Raw genomic sequence first — 20,562 nt, 5'->3', positions numbered from 1 at the left:
CTAGGCAAGCTAAAATTCACTTCCCACCCTTTTCTCCCAGGGAAAACCATCAACAAAATCTAAATCCCTAATAGAAGTGAATGTCTACAGAGAAATTATATGGAATCTGAGACCCAGCCTTGATGGGACACCTAGGAGGAAGCAGTGTCACTGGTTTGGGTCCCCACCAGTTTTTCTAATGCAGCATACCAGAAATGGAGAAGCAAAAGGCAACAATGGAACCAGAGGATACAGCACCTAGCACAATGCTTGGCACAATGTAGTTGCTTAATTAGGATTTATTGAATAAATGAACTCAAAAGTCCCCTTCTAGCTCTTAAATGCTACTCTATTAAGGTGAAGGAGCTGACACATGCCACAACATGGAAGAATACTGAAAACATTATGCTAAGGAAAATAAGCCAGTCACAAAAATACAAGTACTATATGATTCCATTTATATGTGGCACCTAGAATAGGCAAATGCATAGAGACAGAAAGTAGCACAGGGGTTACCAGGGGCTGGAGGGAGGGAGAATGGGGAGTTAGTGTTTAATGGGTACAGTTTCAGTTTGGGATGATGAAAAAGTTCTGGAGATGGATGGTGGTGATGAGTGCACAACACTGTGAATTTACTTAATGCCACTGAATTATACACTTAAAAATAGTTAAAATGGTAAATTTTATGATACGTATATTTTATCACAGTTTTTAAAAAAAATTTTAAAGGATGTTGGGAGCATTTTGCTAAGGATGGAGTAAAAAAAAATGATGAAGGGGTACAACTCAGTGGCTTGCTGTGTTTTAGGGCAACAAAAATTGAAAACATAATGCTCCTAGATCAAAATTAGAAAAAGAAATAATCACAACCTAACTTTGCTTCAACCCAAAGAACTTTTAATGGTATTTGTTGCTCAGAGCCCTAATAGGAGTGGTCTCACACATGCTCCAAGATTGTCTTCAAGCCAAGCCAGGTTTCTTCAGCTGTAGGCAAGATCTAATTGGCCAGCAAGAGGAAGCCATATCGACCTGTGCCTCTTAGTTCAAAGGCAAATGAGTATTTGATGCCAAAGTCATAAGACTAGTCAATGCTTCCTCCACCGGCTTGGTCTGAAGGGTAAATGTGAAAAAAGTCTGGTTGTGCTATTCCCACTGGCCTCTCACAGCTATATAACCTCTAGATTAAGTTCCACCATTATCAAGGATAAGTTAGGCCCCTATCTGCATGGACCTTGAGAGCAGGGATGGGTTAGTAGGGGGTCGTGCTGATGAAAAAATACAAGATTAATTTGAAAAGCAAAACGTGTTATTCAAATGGACACTATACTTAGCCTTCCTTTGGTGTCCTTAGGATCCTCTGGCTTCACTCACCCATTTGGAATCCTGCCTGCTCTCCTAATCGGCATCTTCTGCACCTTAGGGAGGCCACATCACTTCCTTCTTTAGACAAGTGCCAGGTGTAGATATTGTTTTCTCTGGTGGGAGAGGAGGGATTACAAATAGAGTAAGAGATTTGGTCCCTGCCCTCAGGGGACTTTCAGTATAAGGGTGAAGCAGGCTTTGTTCTGATGTCAAATAACATGCCCAGCACCTATAAGTGTTGGGTTAAACCAATAGAGTAACGTGCACCTGTATAACACGTGGCCACTGACGTGACAGATGATGAAGGAGGGTAGCATTAGCCTACAAAGACTTGTAGGCAATCATGACTCAGAAGAGCTGAGCAATGGACCAGCTCTGAGGCCCCTCCCAGGGAGGGCAGGTAGTGGTCAAATGGAGGAGATCGCTGGGGCAGAGATGGAGAAGTCACCTAGTTCCTAAGAACGGAGCTGGGCAAAGGGGAAGACTAGGGAAGTTGTACCAGGAAGGAGTAGGACTAGTGGTTAATATTGTGAATTAACACTATGAACTCCTGTGGCTTGTGTTTTTGCCTTCACCCACAGCAGCTACGGTAGTGCCTGGTAAATAACAAACACCAAATGGTTTGCTGACTTAAACTGAATCTTCCTAGGGACCAAAATTACTAACTTACACCTTTGGTGTGGCTACACAACACAGCTGATCCCACTAGGAGGTCCATAGTAGACAGAATACTTCAGATTGAATCCTGATTCTGCAAATCATTAGTTAGGTGACCGAAGGCAGGTTGCTTACCTCTCCAAGTCCCAAATGTTTCATCCATCAAATAGGGATAATACTACTACTTATTTCACAGAGTACTGAGAATTAAATGGGATAATATAATGTTTATGATTCCAACATTTGTTGAGTGCTTACTAAATGTATTAGGCTCTATGCTAAATTGCTTCATTTTAATCCCCACCTGGGTAATGAGGTAGATACTAGTATTATTCCCACTTTACAGATGAAGAAACTGAAGTTCTGAGAGATTAAATGAAGGAGCTGGGATAATGAATGTAGAGTAGGCATTCGAAACATGTCGGTTGTGATTATAACTATCATTATCAATAAATGACGAGGATCCTATGAAAAAAGTTGGACCACATTAAGGATCAGAGGTATCTGGAGGAGAGTAGTTCACCAGGAAACTAACAAGCAACATTTACTTGTGCCTTAGAGTTAGTGAACACTTTTATTCTACATTTTATCTTTTGAGCCTCTGGACAACCCATTTCATAGATGAAGAAATCAAGGGAGGATGAGTTCAAAGGGCCACGTATCCCAAAGCCTACAGGACATCTCTACTTGCATACGTTCCAATTATCTCAACTTCAATATGACCAGAACTGAACTCATTATTTTTTCAACCCCACCCCTCTTTCACCTTCCTGGATCACTCCCTCAATTAATGGCACCATTCAATGACCTTCAGTGAGAAACACTCCACATGCAATAAATGACAAAAGGCTTTGCTTTTACCTCCCTTCCGTCCTCCCTGGCAATGTTCCAGTTTAGGCCATCATCTCTCACTTGAACCCTTCCTACTCTCCCTGTGGGATGTTCGTACTTCCAGTCCACCATCACTCCATCCTGCTGATGCATTTTGTCTAAATACAGTGCCTTAACGTATTCACTGCCCTGCTGAAAACTCTCCAATGGCTTCCAGAATCCTTTGGGTTAAAACCTAAACTCCTTAACATGGCACACAAAAACCCGAACTCCCCCACTCCCCTTCTTACCACTTTCATTCCAGTAGTCCAAAACCTCCTGTAGTTCCCAGAGCCCATCATGCAGTTTCATGCTCCTACATCTTTGCATGTACTGTTAACTAACCAGAATGCCCCATTTTCCCTTTCTCTAGCTTTCTGGTGACCAATCTTCAAAATCCTGCCCTCTTCCTATATGAAGCTTTTCCTGACTGTGCCACTGCCAAGTCCCCCCAACTTTTGAATACTTTTGTACTATGTATAGCCTACTATTGCACATATCATACTAAAGTTCATTTGTCTTTCTGTTCATCTCCCATATTAAACAGTGAGTTCTCTGTGTTTGAACAGTGCGTTCATTACATCTCCAGTACTTGGCATAATGATCAGCACATTGTAGATGCTTAATAAAAGTGTGCTGAACAGAGTGGGTGCCTATAAGAGGCATTTGTTTCCAAAGGATCCTCAGGCATGGAAGCACTACGGAACTCCTGGGCATTCAACTATGGGGTCCTGAGTTTCTGTCTCTGTCCATAAAGAAGTGGGGGGATTCCTCTAAGGGACTCAGAATCTGCATGAGGGTGCACTAGGATTTCCCACAGCACTGAAGTCATCTCTTGTTTTCATCCCGATCCACTGTGGGAGAGGGGAGTCTCAGAAAGTCTGACAGCAGACTCCCCAGACTTATTCCTGACACTGCCAGTGTCCCCGACTTGTCTTCCTCTTTGTCTCCCCAAACTCTGCATGGACAAACGGCTGCAAAAGAGTCTATCCACTGAATCATCTGGGTCCTCTTAAAGAGTCGCATCTAGGGCCAGCCCCGTGGCTTAGTGGTTAAGTGAGCGCGCTCCACTGCTGGCGACCCGCGTTCGGATCCCGGGCTCACACCGACGCACTGCTTCTCCGGCCATGCTGAGGCCGCGTCCCACATACAGCAACTAGAAGGATGTGCAGCTATGACACACAACTATCTACTGGGGCTTTGGGGGGAAAAAATAAATAAATAAAATCTTTAAAAAAAAAAAAAAAGAGTCGCATCTATTCTGTCCCCACGCACAGTCCATGGGATTACTCAGAGTATAAGCCTTTCTTAGCTGGGAAAGGAAAAATTAATAAAAGTGTATGACTTAGGACCAGGTCTTGTTAAAGGCCCATTTTCAGGCAAAGAGATTGCACTTAATGAGAGTGAACTGTAAGGATCGGGACAAGCAGAGGGGAGAGCACACAACTCAAATATTTAGGAAATTCTTTGTTCTAGGTATCACATAGTAGGTATCTCATGGAGGAGATCTAGCCTTACTGAGGGAAATTGGGTAAGGCTGGGTTCCCTGCGTGAAGGTTCCATGCCTTTCACATCGGGGCACTTAAAGGCTTTGGCCCAAAGTCACATAGTGCCTGCCATGTTAGTGGGTCATTTGTAAAACACATTAGATACTTACAGATGACTGAGCAGATAGGTCCCACTTGATACTTGGTGCCATGCAGGCTTCTCACAGGTTGAGCAGCCTTTTGGGCCACTTCATTCTAGAATGAGAAAACCAAGGAAAGGTGGATGGATAATATTCGTCTCTTGGGAGAATAGATGCAGAATGAGATAGTCTGATTAATTGGACTCTCTGGTTAGTTGAGACTTAAGCACAACACCCTCCTTATTTCAACCATTTTCACTGAGAAATAAGCACAAGTTCACTTCTGTTGGCTTTGAAAATATAACATGAAGACCCTCAGTGCTTATTTGATCACCCAGGTATTTGCAATAAATACCCCAGGGTCATTATTTTGCTCCCAGCTCTCCTTGTTCAGGGATGTGGCTGGAAATAAGGTAGGAGTAAGGGGCTAAAGAGAGTGTGTACTGACCCCAGGATGTACCCGGGAAATTCATTTTTTTTTTTTACTAGATCCCTACATTGGCTTATTTCCTTATGATTGTCTCTTTTTCCAAGAAGCAGAGCTCAGCAAAATATTTTCCATTATTTGAGGGTTCCAATTTTGACTGATTGAGGCTTTACTGTCCTTGCTAGGGATAAATGTAAGATCTTGAACTTGGGTCCAGGAAAACAACTGTACAATTACCAGATGGGGGGAAACCTGGCTCGGTAGAATCCTCAGAGAGCCTGGGGGTTTCAGTTGTCAATGAGCCCAATATGAGTCAACGGCCCAGAACAACTGCCAAAAAACTAATGTGACCCTCAACTGCATAAGCAGAAGTGCACAGTCTGGATGAGGGCAGTCATGGTCACGCTCTGCTCTGTGCTGGTTAACCCACAATACAAGTTTTACATTCACTTCTGGGAGCACCCCTTGAAGAACACAGACAAACTAAAGCATGCCTTGGAAAATAGCAACCAGAATGGTGAGGGAACTTGGGACCATATTATGCGTGCTTGAAGGAACTGGGGGTGTTCAGTGGGGATAAGGAAAAACCTAAGAGAAGCAGGCTACTGGTCTTCAAGTAATTAATGGATTTTCCCTCTCAAGGGGAAATAAATTTGCTCTTTGGAGTAAGACGATACACCAGGACTGGTAGGTAAAAACCATAGGAGTAAGTTTTGGCTCTCTATAAGGAAGAACTCAAACAAGTCAAACCTGCCCCAACATGCAATAGGCTCTTTTGGAGGCAAGAATCTGTCCAATCATAGGCCGGATGACTATCTGGCAGAGATCTGAGCACCAGGTTGGATAATTTAAGGTTATCTAGGTCTACTAAAAGTTAGGTTCTTCCAACCCTGATATTCTTGTTCCCCCCATTCGACCTTGAGTGGTAATATCCACCATCAAAACCCTGAAAATTGCCCTACAGGCCTAAAATACAACTGATGAGATGAAAGATACACCTGAATTGGAATAATCTATTCCATTTCTGCTGGGGGCTACCGACAATCATCTATTTGAAAGTAAAGTGACTGAAAGGTTCCATCTCAGGACTTATCTCTAATATATGGGTTTCAAAAACCAAGCCTAAAAGCCAAATTGGAAATAAATGGACATTCTCTTCAGCTGGGATAGGTCTTGCTCAATTGTAAGCAGCCCCCTGAGATGTCACTATCCGACTTAAGGCTGCCACCAGTTTGCTCATTCCTGAAATAGGAAAGATGATGGAAGGTATCAAGTTAGGAAAGTGAGTGTCTTACACCAAATATCATACCAGTGCATCATGACAGCAGGTCACAGAGCTGAAGGCACCAGGAAGGTATTAAGGAGCTGGGAGACCGCATTGCTTAGCATAGAGCATCTGACTACAGAACCAAGAGCCTCAGGTCCAAATCCAAGTGGTTATTTCCTAAGCAACATAAAGCACATCCTGGGAATTTATGGTCAAATCAGGTTCCTGCTCATATAGATTAGGGCAATAATAATTTCATGAATTCTATTTCCCAAGAAAACTTAATTTCAGGAAGTCCATAACCAGTCTTTCAAACTTTTGCCTGCATCACAATCTTCTCAGTGGCTGGACATGTTATGTATATGTATATCTTTGTAACCTGTCACTAGTACACTCCCATCTCAGTACCTAGCTTTATGACGAAACTTTCTTGTCCACCCAATGGATGCTGTGGCTGAGCTGAAATGAAGTTTCAGAAATTTACCAGCTCATTAAAGTTATCTGACTTGGTACATGCATACCCATACGGGAATATTAGCAGCTGGGAATAGCTATGAAAGGTAATGAAGGCCTTGAAGTTTCCTTGCCTCTTGATAAAGTCCACTATGGATTTCACTTCAACTTCAGAGTTGGCACTGGGTCTGTGGTATGAATCGGAGCAGGGGTTGTTGCTGACTCCAGGTCCTGATGGGATGCAGAAGAAGCCCAGTGAGAACAGAGAGCTTTAAGGAGACACTGTATGGGGGCGGTTACCACGCATCACTAAGTTCCTCCTCTGGAAATCAGAGCAAGATTGTCACGGTGTTAGATGGAGTCAATACTTAAGGGCATAGTTGGGGAAGCCTAACTGAAGTGATTCTGCACACATATCTCTTCTTTAAAAATATGGCTCCTCTATATGGCAGAAAGAGCTATCAAATTAGATCATCTCTTCTCTGTGGGAGATGTTGGAAGAAAAGCTAGATTTAATATTATAGATGGAATTCCTGCACTGGGTGGGAGTTGAGCAAGCTCATTTTCTGGGATCTCTTCCAATTCTTAGAGCCCAAGAGTGGAAGAGTCTATGCATCTGTACTTTTAAGCCATAAACCTACAAATGAAAGGAACCTCTAACACCCTTTCTGCGGTGAGGAAATCACAACTACATTTGACAACAAGGCCACCTTTGGCTTTGATTTTCTCAGCAACTAGAGTTACTCTTGACCACTAAGGTAGGTCTACTGTGGCCTGACCAGGGCTCTGAATGCTAGAGAAACTCTGAGGGGACAGTTGGGGGCTGGGACTGCCCAGGGTCTCTAAATGATATGGACAAAGTATAAATACAACCTGTCACCTTATTTTAAGATTATTTAATAAGAACAATATTTCAGGAAAAAACTGACATTGAATTGCTGGGCATTGTTCAATATTTAAGATCTGATGCTTTGATTTTTTTTCCTACACTAAAAAAATAAAACCCATTGTAAAAGCAATGAATGAAGTTGCCACTCATCCATATCTTGTCAAAATTCCCAAGTATGTCCTTTCTTGGCTCAATGACTCTCATTAATTCATTTGTCTTACAAATATTAACGATTGCCTTCTGTGTTCCAGACACCGTGCTAGGTGTTAGGAATACTAGAGTGATAAAGACAGTTTCTAACCTCACTGTTACCACACCTAATGAGGAAAAACCAAACAAATTCCAATCCTGTGATTAGAGAAACACAAGAGGTTTTAACTGGTGCCTGAAAGCAGAAAGGAGCCCCCAACCAGCCTACCACTGAACTCTGAAAAATCAGAGCCGCAAATCAGCAAAGCCAGAGCAGCAAGCTAATATTTTCTCTTTGACTCTATTTTGAAAAGCAATTTTTTAATCCTATTTGTACTTCTTTTTAGTTTTCTTTCTCGAAGCATCCATAGATGATGTAATGCTTCTTCTCTGAATAGATCCTTACCCCCTCTAGTGGTTAGTTCAGGGCTTCCTGAGGCCTCCCGCCATTGTGTGCAGTCTTGCTCTGGAAGCTCAGCAGCCGAGCTGGGGCTACGGCTTGTGGGAAAACCAAGATGTGAGACAAAATATATTAAATGCTGTTCAGAGCTCTGTGACAGCACTGCGCGCCTGTGAAGGGAATTTAGTTAAGTGTTTTTCAAACGGGTTTTTCAATGGCTTCAATCCTGAACGGGCTTAGCAGGCTGATAGTACTGCAGCAGAGCCATGCAAAATAGCTAGCTGGCCAGACAACATCTGAGCATCTCTGGGGGCAAGTCCCTGCGCTCACCTCTAAAACCTGCGTCCCAGTTCCGGTTCAGATCAACACCGACACAGGGGCTGCCAGATACCTTGGACCGGGTCTTGTGCCACACACGATTCTTTAAAATTCAACCAAGAGAGAATACAGAAAAGAGAAAGACAGTCATTCAGCCTGATGAGAAAGTCTCTTTAGAATGCTGTTAATCTCCCTTGCTCTCTCCCAGGAAGGCCCCTTTGGAATTGCACTAATTTCCCTTGCCCGAGGAGGTGTCGAATAGTCCTCATAAGGGGTTCTGCTTGGAGCTTCTTGGTTGTCTCACCGAGGCAAGAGGTAGATAGTCTCCTGCCTCCTCAAACAAATACCTGCCAAACCACATTCCTTAGAACACTAGTTTTGTTTTGTTTTGTTTTTGTGAGGAGGACTAGCCCTGAGCTAACATCTGATGCCAATCCTCCCCTTTCTTCTTGAGGAAGATTGGCCCTGGGCTAACATCCGTGCCCATCTTCCTCCACTTTATACAGGATGCCACCACAGCATGGCTTGACAAGCGGTGCGTCTGTGCGCGCCCGGGATCCGAACCTGCGAACCTGGGCCGCAGCGGAGCACATGCGCTTAACCGCTTGCGCCACCGGGCCGGCCCCAGAACACTAGTTCTGTTAAATGTTGACAACAACAACAAAAAACAAAACAAAAAGTGGGGAGCAAAGGTTCTGTGATAGAATGTTTTGGGAAAATATAGGACTAAATTGGCTAATTTACTTCAGAACTTCCAAGAGTCTTTTAATGCCTTAATGTTTTTTATGAACCTCCAAGAAAGCAATACTGTGGGCGGTATTTCCCAAACTTGATCGTGGAACCCTTTATTCATAGGGTATCTCACAAGATGAGTACTAGTATTTGTACGAGTCCCTTTTGAACACACGTTGAAAAACACTATCGTAGTCAGCTCTCTCCAAAAACAAACTCAAAGCTTTGATTCATTCTGACTATACATGGGGTCACTGTCGCCATAACAGTGTTTTGTAGTGAGATTTTAAAGAAAAAAAAGACAACATCACTCCTTTTAGTGATATTACAGAGGATTTCTTCTACAGGTTGTAAGTAAAATGCTAGAGGCATTGTACTGCGTACCTAAATCCTACTGCAATCTAACTGCCAGCAGGTAACATCCACCTCCTCTTTTCTATCAGTCCTACCACAAAAACAGAGATAATTGGAACAAATCTCCTAGGTAACTCACAGTGAACACTGAGCTCTAATAGCCCAGCCTAACAGCTGAAATGGGCTCTGACCGAGGCAATAGGTACAGACATCGTGTGCTAGAACAAGAAGTGATTATAAACTCCACCATATGCCTCAATACAGGGCCACTACTGAGAAATCAGGCATTCTGTTTAGAGTAAATCAAGAACAGAAAGATTACTTTTATTTTGTTTTTGAAGTTCCTACACATCTCCTTAGATCCTTGTTGAAGAAGAGAACAAGTCCCGGGTTCCTTTAGTTTGAGAGAACACATATCCATCAGGGTTTGTGACTGGCAGCAGGAAGATATCCACCATGTCCAAAATGGAAGTGATGGATGGACCATTTCCATAATCAGAAGCAATCTGAGCAGAGACAACAACATGTACGTCAAGTTCATACTCCTTTTTCGTCAGGGACCACAGGATAGAATATTAAGGCAATGTGTTTTTTCTAAACATGAACTAGATATCAGTGCTGGTCATTGATAGTCTCTTAGGACTCCTGTCCGATCTCCTGCAATATTAATGTGTTTAATATGCCAGAGTCTATACTTTTATTTCCAGTCAGAATAATTTACTTATATTTAAAAAAAAAAAAAAAACCACAGCTATCATTTATCCATTCTCTCTCAAAAGCAGAATTCTTATTAATTCTGGTGGGGCATTTTGCAATGGTGGGCAATAGTCTATGTGGCTTATAGGGATCTATGGACCAAAGAAATTTTTTTCAGTTTTCCTTAATCACCACACAGGCTAGCTTTCCAAAAGTAGTCATGACCAACATCCGATTACTTAAATATTCAGAGACTTTTCTAAAGAGACAGAGAAGTTAAACTCCATTTGGTGAATTAAATTTCTACTTGTGATCAATTGCAGTAGAGTTGAAGTTTCTGGTGGATTAAAATTTATTCATTTCCTGTGCTCAGCCATCCTAAGGCATTATTATTCAACTGTTAAATATCCATTTCATAATACCCTAAAGGTAACCGCATTTTAATTGAACGGAAAAATGTATCAGTCGATATGCACGTGGTTGCACATGCTTGAATGATCTGATGTGGATTGATTTCCTTTGCTCATGAATTAACATTCTGATTTATAGCATGTCATTTTTGAATTACTTAAGAACTACTAGACTAGGTCACACCCAGCCCAGTGTCCTGACTCTAATTCCAACAAACATGTGGAAGAGACGTATTGCTACACCCTGACTTCAAAATCATATTTGGAAAATTTTCAGAATAACCCCAAACCCTTAACTACTTCCACTTTGGATCTGTAGGTCAAAGTAAACTCTTCCATCACCTGTTTATATTTTCCAGGTGAGCCTCTTTCAAAATTTTATAGATTTCATAGATTTTTATAGATTTTGTAGATTTCTAGCCCTCAGAGTACCAGGCACCAAAGCAATTTTTCTCTAGTCTGTTCTTATGTTGAAACTTGACTCCCAGGGTCCAAACTCACCACCTTCTGAATTTCTTCTACCTCGCTGTCTTTTAAGAGAGCACACAGTGGCCGGCCCCCGAGAAGAGTGCCAGGATGCTGGATGGGGCAATACCAAAAAAAGGTGGAATGGGTCTTTTTCCTGCCTGTGTGCCAAAAGAAGGGCTTGGGCTGCTAGCATCAGCCGTTAGGATCACAGGAACTGTGTGTGGTTAGGTGCGGCCTCACACCAGAAAGACAAGGAATTTCAGCCAAAATGACCTTATTTGCTGTCCACAGTGCAACAGCTTGTGTAACCCACTCTCGAGCATGCATTCCGGTGTCTAGCCAGATGGCTGGCTTGTCTCCTCCAGTGCTGAGCTGCAAAACAAGCATGGAAATGGGAACGGCTCCACTGCTGCAGGACCCTCCACCCCTATCTTTTCCCTGGGGTCTCATCTGTCCCTCTTTAGATGTACTTCATGTGACTGAGAGAGAAGGAGGAGGTGTAGACAGTGATGCTGCCGATTAACTCTTCTCATCTAAAGTGATTTTTTCATCCCTTCCTTTTGATGTAAGCTTAAATGCAGGCTAACAAGAGGGGGACAGACTTTTTCTCCTTTGAAGTTTGTAAAAGCTTGTTGCAGATAATGTAATGACATGAAAATATGTTTATCATATGCTGTAAATTTTAAAAAACAGGTTACAGAATAGTATGATGCCATTTTTATTTTTTAAAAAGGCTAGTTCATGTGTATGTATATATATGTACACACAAACATATGACAAAAAGGGAGAACGGGAGGAAAAGAAAAGAGAGAAAGAAAGAGAAAGATATACAACAAAATGTTAATATACATTATCCCATAGTTGTGGAATTAGAATTATATGGATTTTTTCCTTTTTCTTCTTTTTTCAGTTTGTTTCTCTATTTTCTAATTTTATGCAATGATTGTGTTATTTTTGTAGTAAAAATGCTTGTGATAACCTTTTGAGTCCATAAAAAAGGATGGTAGGCTCTGGAGGTGCTTTCCAGAGTTTAAATTTTATGATCTAAGTGACTCAGTTTTATTTGGAACAGTGGCTTTGCCACTTGGATCAGTAAATGGGGAGGAAAAGATTATTTTTGCACTATCAGCTTCTACCTCTGTGTAGCATTCTAAACATAGCAGATAAGGTAAATGAGAAATGCAAATCCTTGCAAAAAATTACATTTCACAGGGTTTTGAAAGTTTTAGTTGAAAGTGTTTTGTGCCTTTTCCTTCACAGAGCTCAAATGTAAAAAGCAGGGAACTTGCAAAAAAACATAACATTCTCAACCACCAAACCACCCTGGAGAAGGGAAGACCAGGAAAATCCAAGGGGGAGAAGAATCTGGGGTTTCCTGACCCAGTTGTAGGAGAAACAGGAAAGAGGAAATTAAAAAAAAAAAAAAACCCAAGGACAAAGTAGTAAATATTAGCAAATGTACCCCAGTGTCATAAAGTAGGCAAACCACTCCTCCCAGGCCTGCTTTGGGAAAAACGCTCTGGAGAAATCCATCTGTCCCAATGAGTCTGCTGGTTCTCAGCCATAACGCTTCCAAATTTAGCAGGGAGTTGTGACATTATCGCTCCTTTTTTTTTTTCTTAACAAACTCTTTCTAGGAAATCCGGGGAAATAATTTTCACTCGTCTTTTTTCAGGGCAAGGTGAAAAAGCTTGAAATTATCAGCACTAAGACTGTTAGACGTTACAGGTTGGAATAAAACCCTACCCTTTTTCAGCTAGCACCTAAAAACTACCTTCCTTTCTGGGCATTTGCCTTTGCGGTTTGGTTTAGCTGTCCGGCTTCCTTCTGCACACTGCAAGAACTCTTCTTTTTTTTAAGCGCGGCTCAGGCAAGTACTTGGAGCTTTTTTTCTTTTTTTAATCTCTTGGTTAAAAGAAAAAAAGAAGAAAGAAAAGATGAAAAAAAGAGAACTCCTACCTTGATTAACTACAGAACACCTCCCCCAACCCCCCCCCAATCTTGGGGCCCGCACCACCTCCCGCATCGGCCCCCCCCAACTCTGGGGCCCACGCCACCTCCCCCACCCTCCTCACCCTGCGGCCTGCACCACCTCCCGCATCGCCCCCTACTTCTCCCATCCCCCTCCTCACCGGGGCCAGCACCACCTCCCCCTTCCTTTGCTCCTATTGGCGCCTTCGCAGCCGGTACCCTGAGAGCGAATCTATCAAGATGAGAGCATTAATTCACTCCTGCAGACCTGCGTCAGATTGCGCAGGAGAAAGAAAAAGAAAGGGGGGGTGGGCGCAGTGGGGAGGTGGATACTGAAAACCAGCAAAGACCGGTTAGGAATGGGAAAAAAATGAAGCGCTCTTCCGGCAGAGCCGGGACTGACAGTCGGCCTGGGAAGAGCGGGATTCTAGAAGCATCGGGAGGAAAAACAACAGCTGCACCTGTGTACCTTGAGCACGTTCAGGGGCCAGTTTTCGAAAGAATGGCCAATATTCACTTTGCTCACTAGACCAGGGTGCTCAGCAACGAGGTGATCCAATTCTTGGGAAATCTTAAATGTTTACAAAGAACAAATAGACATCTGCAAATGAATAATCTGATGCATCCATTAGTCACTTTCTTTCTCCTCCATTTCCATTCCCTCAGGACAAAGTGGAGAGGGCCGCGTGGCAGATGCTGCAGGATTGGGGACGTTTGAATCAAAGCTGAAACGTGATGAGTCACTGGGCATCTGCAGGGGCTGGAAAGGGGGAAGCCATTTTGCAGCAGCGGAGCCGGCTCTTTCCAGTTTTATGCTTAAAACAAAATGGCACTTCTCCGGCTTGCCTGTGGCTGTCCTCAGCCCAGCTCTCAGGTGGAACTTCCCAGCCAGGAAGATTCTCTCCCTGACTAGCGGAAGGAACACAGGTGGTGATGACACCAAAAAAAAGGCGGATTTAGAGATAGACGCTGCAAAACGCAGCAGGGCTAGTTCAGGCCCGGCAACCGGGGGCATGCCTCAGATGCACCTCCATCACCAGTTAGTCGGGCGCCTATGTGCAAGGCTGATTGAAATTCTGCGCGGCTGGGACACCCAAGCTGTGTCCATTGCTGGGATTGAGACATGTCTGGGCGTGGCCTGGAGAGTCAACGGCATGAAAACAGCTTCTCCAGCTGTTGCTAGCATTTGCTCTCCGTGGGACGCAGACACCAATTTGTGAGGCCCGGCAAAGGAGAAAGAGAGGGCGCGTGCATCTTATTTTCTTTACTCCCTTTTCTCCCTCACCCTTGTACTGGTCCACAATCTCTTATCTGAAACTCTTAGGGGGCCATACATATTTAAAATTAAGATTTTTTTTTCCTTGTAATTTTAGAAAGGTAGGAAGCATATATTGTATATTACACATGTGGCATTGCTCCATATTCAAATACATTAATAATTCTGGCAGTGAAACAAATGAGTAGCAACTCAGTTCAGGTCAGATTTTGCCCCAAAATGAGTTTAGGTCAGGTCAGGTTTTGCCACCAAATACATTAGGGGGGAAGAATTGTTTTCCGAGTTCTTTGCATTTTAGAATTCCTGGTATGGGGAATCAGTATCTACCAGATACCTCCTCTCTGGCTCTTTCCTACTCTCCCACCTCTCCCCCTTAACACCCCATCCCTTTTCCCTCCTGACTGCCCTCCACCCCCCAATCAGTTAATGCAGATAGACCCCTGTGGGCCCCAAGAAAATCTGTCACAGATAGGCAAATGCAGCACTGCTCAGGTGCCCAGATGGCAGTGTGTGACCCAGGTGGAGGAAGGGGGCATTCTTCACACCAACAAAAGGGAGGAAAGACAGCAGACTGCACAAGACTTTGCTACCATGAGGTCTGAGAGCACTGGGCAGGTTGGGAGACCCCACCCTTGGCTGGAAGTCAGAGGTGTCAAGGTGTTCCCTGATTTCTTCATCAGTGGCAGCCATGAAGCATATCTCATAAATGGCTCTATGGGCAGCACAGGTCAGAAATCAGCAAGGGCGCCTTGAGTAGAGAGTATGAGCATGGGAGGCTGTTTGTGTGCTCACTTAAGACGCCCCTGGACACCTCCAAAATAATGGGATGACTGCTGGGATGAGCAGGTGGGCTTCAGGTCCTGCCTTAAGGCAGTGACACTGATACTGGCTGTGCAATCCTAGGGAAACGGAGAAGTTAGGAAATAATATGAGAATAATTTCCATTAAATTGCCAGGTGGAAGTATAGGCCTTGTCATCAGAGAAGAGAATGGCCCATTTCCCTGATGGTCATTTTGAAACACCTACCTCTTCCAAGGTATGATAAGCCTCAGAGTTGAAGTTACCATTCCATTCTCTTCTCTGATTAAATAACATTTCTTCATTCTCTTTGTCCGACAGAACCTAAGATAAACCAATTATACCTATGATTAGCTTCCAATGCATTTGAATCTACAATTGTGAAGGAAATGGTAGGTCCCCAGTCCCCAGTCGTCCTCTTCCTGTCCCATAGGCTTTGGGGTCATGCCTTTCCCTGATTCTGGCAGCACCCTGAAAGTGGATGGGGCATTAATGGGACTTCCAGCCAGCCAGATGCTGCAAAAAGAGGATGACAGTCAGCCCTGTGGTTGTCTTATGGCTTATCCTTTTTTTCTGGGAACCCAGGGCCTGAGGTAACCTCTAATAGAAAACTAAATGAATAGCATCTTACTTTTACCTACTTTGACTAACACCCTTCAGTTTGTACTTTATATTTCATGCCGGAGACTCTCTTTTCGCCGTTTTCCTTAAATTTTTTATTACCACATCCAACTTGTGCCAAACGCAAAAGGGATAGGGACAGCGCCTTCCTACTCACTCTGCAGAGGTAGCAGGAAGACCCTAATGGCACCCACAGGTCCCTCCCTGGAAGAGGGTTCCCAAAGATAAAAGAGGATGGACCTTCAGTTCATGTAGACCAGCAAGCCTCTAGAAGGATGGTCTGTGGGATAATTACCTGAACGTCTTCAATCGTGATGGAATAAGCAATTCCCTGGGACTCCAGGAGAACTTTGACTGCCTGGATGCTGACAAAGGGAACTCGGACATGGGCTGTCTGCCTTAGGTTGGTGGGTGATTTCCAGAAATCAAGCTGAAAGAGATAAAAGGCCAAAGCAATGAGTGGGTCATTCCAGGAAAATGGACAGCTCAGCACAGATAGATTTCAAGAAATCAATTCATATCTATTGTATCTCAAGCCCACCAGACTGGAATCATTGTGGAATCACTACGATATTGCAAGAAGGGTTTTTTAAACATCTGAGCATTGGCGTATGTCTTATTTGTTTTTCCCCCTTATGGCTAGATATTAAAACTGGCAGAGGGGCCGGCCCTGTGGCTTAGCAGTTAAGTGCGCGTGCTTCGCTGCTGGTGGCCCGGGGTTCGGATCCTGGGCGCATACCCACGCACTGCTTGTCCAGCCATGCTGAGGCAGTGTCCCACATACAGCAACTAGAAGGATGTGCAACTATGACATACAGCTATCTCCTGGGGCTTTGGGGAGAAAAGGGGGAAAAAAAAGGGAGGAGGATTGGCGATAGATGTTAGCTCAGGGCTGGTCTTCCTCAGCAAAAAGAGGAGGATTAGCATGGATGTTCGCTCAGGGCTGATCATCCTCACAAAAAAAAAAAAAACAAAACTGGCCAATGGTAAAGATTATTTAAAACTATGGAAGTTTTTTTAACAGTTGACATTCAAGTGATCCAATTCATTTCATAACAGAATATTAACATTATAGATTATTTTAGGAGGGAAATAATGCATTAAAGGTGTTCAACAATTTTTCAAAGTAACTTTCACATTGGATCTCTCTTTTCATTCTTACAATAAACCTGTGAGGTAGAAGAATGGTATATTTATCCTTATTATACTGAATGGGAAAATGAGACACAGGGAAGGTAGGTGACTTGCCCAATGTCACATAGTTGACACTAGAGCACAGGTTTTCTGCATCCCAGCTCCATGACTTAGCATTCCACACTATGTCAGGGAAGACAAGATACAGTCCAAAATAAGAGATCTCAATCGTGTCTAACTGTGGAGTATTCACTCTTGGAAACAGAACCCCCTCTAGGACAGATACCTAAAAATGTTCTTCAGCCTCCAATTCCACCAGATGTTTTATTTATTTTTTATTCCTTGGTATGATCTCAAGAACTTGGTCTCTAAAGAATATTAACCACACACATGACCATAAAAGCAAAACCTGGACACCATTTCCCATTGCTTTCTGCTCATTAGTCTCTGCATTTAAGAGGTTAATGCAGCAGTCAATAATCTCTTTGACAATGGAGAAGCTAATAAATAGTATAGTGACCCACATCCCCAGAAAGAGCAGTTGATAGAATGGCTTTACTTCCCCCAAGGCAATGTTATCTACATAATTAAGAGGTGTACCTGCTCCTAGCAGGAAGCTTGACATTAAAGTTAACTTTCCTTTAGTTAATGATTATCAAATAACATCTGCTGCTCATAAAGTGTTGGCTTTTAAAACTTGTCTGTTCCTGTTTTTCAGAAATAAGTAAAAAAAAAAAAAAGGAATAATTAGTTTGGTGCTTGTAAGTCTTTATAAGAGGAATTGAATCCATGTCTGGGTAGACCTAGGGTGTTTTTTTATTCTTGTTAACTGAAATGTATCAGAGTTCCATCTCCAAACCCCATTCATATGGCCCAAACTTGGGGTATGGCTAGAGAATTGGGGCCCAGAAAAGTCATGAGGTGCCTCTCTCGCTCTCTCTCTCTCTACACACACACACACACACACACACACACAGAGTGAGAAATAAAGGATATCAAGGACACCTTGGCAGGAAAGATAAGTTGAAAAACAAGCAAACATATCTTTAGCAAAAAGTTGGGTAGTAGAGCTAGATTCTTACAGCCCTTCCTTGATGACAGAGGATCCTCCTCTATCACTTTTCTCCAAGTAGGTTGACTTCCCAAGTCACTGCCCTGCCCGTTTGTGCAGTGAGGAAGGGATTGGTATAAAGAGCCATATACAGGGATCCAAACCCGGGTCTTCTGAAACCAAACGCTATGCAATTTCCAGTGAACTCTAGTGGAATACATAAGTGAAAGAATGTGAGATCTTCAAGGCTCTCCTGCCTCCAAGTATCTACCTGCCACAGAGGGTCTAAAAATTTGAGTCTCATTCCTTTTGGTTAATGCATGGACTCCCAGGAGTCCTCCTTTAAAACATGAAGGCATGGAGGGCCGGCCCTGTGGCTTAGCGGTTAAGTGCGTGCACTCCGCTGCTGGCGGCCCGGGTTCAGATCCTGGGCGCGCACTGACGCACCGCTCCTCCGGCCATGCTGAGGCCGCGTCCCACATACAGCAACTAGAAGGATGTGCAGCTATGACAGACAACTATCTACTGGGGCTTTGGGGGAAAAATAAATAAATAAAACCTTTAAAAAAAAAAACAAAACAGGAAGGCATGGAGAAAAAGAATACATTATGCTAATATTTCCTAGTGTGCATTCCAGGGAATAGGGTTGCTTAGCAAAAAAAAAAAATGAAGGTGGGGAGGAGTTTGATGATCAAAAATTTGGGTAGGTGCAGCAACTTAGATCCCCTCTTATAGATTTACAATGCACACTAATTTAGTAAAACCACCTAGAAATCCTATAGTTTGTTTAGCCCTCTGATTCCCAAATTTATTTGACACCAGTAAATAAACTTGACCACCCATTTTGGGGGGACGAATTTATTTGGCACTTTATAGTTCCCTGGAACAGTCTTCAAGAAACGCTGCCTAAAGCCCTTCATAGAATCTTGGAGCCAAAGTGCTTTGGAGCAAGGATGAATCTTACAAAACCATGAGAGCTGGAGTCCAGCTAAAATCAGCAGCCCAGGTCCTCCACTTCATGAGGTTCCACTGCCTGGCGCTAGATCTGAAGATGGGGAGGACAAGGGCTGACAGGAAGGATGGAGCCCAGAAAGGTAGGCAGGAGGTGGTGGGAGAGTAACTGAGACACTTACTGAGATGAACTGAGACAAACAGCCACACAGCTTTATTTTCGTTGATGTCTATCATCCATACATTCTGACCATCAGAGGGGAAAATGAGTAAGGACAGAGAGACATAGGGTATGTGTGTTCAGTTTTCACTTTTATTTTTTCCTTTGTGTCATTCATCTCTTTTTTTTGATCACTCATTCCTGTTATTCCCACTGTCCCCTCTCCAAATCTAAGAGAACTTCTCTGAAAATGCTGAAGGTTTACATCCCTTATTCTGCAACAGTCCAGTGAGAGACTCTGTAAATCACGTAAGCAAAATTCAGACAGGTACCAGAGAGCGTAACTTACCCCACAAATGTTTGTTGACAGTAGATATACCCAAAAAGGGTACCAAAAAACAGGATCAACCTCATGGTCAAGGATCTTCCCAGAGTCCAGAATTCAGTGTCACTCCTGAACTTTATTTGTAGGGACCATGGCTGAGGCTGATCCATTTAAGAACTCAAGTGAATTCCCACATGGTTAAAATCCCACCTGCATGTCATATTCTCAAGGTGGTAGACACCCACCTGTGTGATATCACCAATCTGTACATTTTCCATTCCTACGATGAGATAACAAACTTTGATGGAAAGAAAACAAAATGGTTAGAGCATACCAAGGGCAAATCATGTATTTATGATTTGCAACCTAAAGTGCCACTAACTGTGATCAATAATAGAAGCCAAATTAATAGACCTAGAGGTTAAAGTCCGTTCTGGGTCTCTGACAAAAAAAAGGGCACAGCATTTATAGTAATTACTCAGGCATCCTGTCTATCACATTCCATTAGTTTGCCCATTTGTTTATTTTTATAATGTTTACCCTGAAACACTGCAATCACTCTGTCCACATCTGCTGAACCTCCCTGTAGATGTGGCCCCTTCCAGTCCTCACCCTATATTAAAAAAAAACAGAAGGCCTTTTAATAGTCAATTTTGGACTGTCTCTAAAGTAATCCATCTGAATTTGTACCACATTGATGTCCCTGTTTCTGTGCTTTTTCCCAAAATGAAAATGTCTTTCTGATCATGACAATGAAATTGCTTGTTATAGAAAGTTCAGACAAAAAGGAAGTGTTTTATTTAATCACCAATAATTCCTCCACCCAAAGAAAACCATTTGGTGTATATCTTTCCAAACTTCTATGTTTTAGAGCTTTTTCTTAAACAAAGATTAGACCATATCCTATATTCTGTGTTTTAAACAAAGGTTTTTTTTTAAACAAAGGTGATCTTTCCTTGTCTATCGACATAGATCTACATTAATTTGACTTTTTTCTTCATTTGCATAAAAAGAAAATACACCTACCTGTTTTCAGGAATCATACTTTATTGCATTTTAGTCATTCACACACATTATACTCAGCCTAGCAAGAATCAACCACAAACAGACACAAGGAAATTTCATCTATCCCGTGTGTCAAATTCTTCATCTGCATACACTTTAAATCCCTGGGTT

At 42.8% G+C, this 20,562-nt stretch overlaps 1 protein-coding gene across 1 annotated transcript; it reads right to left on the bottom strand.

The window, feature by feature from the left end:
- Nucleotides 1-901: 901 nt before the first annotated feature.
- On the bottom strand, nt 902-19,475 carry CPA2 (carboxypeptidase A2). Its single transcript, XM_087435598.1, is given in 11 exon segments — nt 902-1,089; nt 4,526-4,610; nt 6,674-6,873; nt 8,451-8,545; nt 9,924-10,030; nt 11,372-11,470; nt 13,539-13,640; nt 15,373-15,468; nt 16,061-16,195; nt 17,186-17,267; nt 19,411-19,475. Coding segments are annotated over 11 exon segments (1,254 nt in total).
- Between the last annotated feature and the right edge of the window lie 1,087 nt (nt 19,476-20,562).

This window comes from Ceratotherium simum, chromosome 1, assembly GCF_057802395.1.
Source record: "Ceratotherium simum simum isolate JZ-2026a chromosome 1, ASM5780239v1, whole genome shotgun sequence".
Taxonomy (NCBI): domain Eukaryota; kingdom Metazoa; phylum Chordata; class Mammalia; order Perissodactyla; family Rhinocerotidae; genus Ceratotherium; species Ceratotherium simum.
This window is presented reverse-complemented; position numbering and strand designations above follow the sequence as displayed.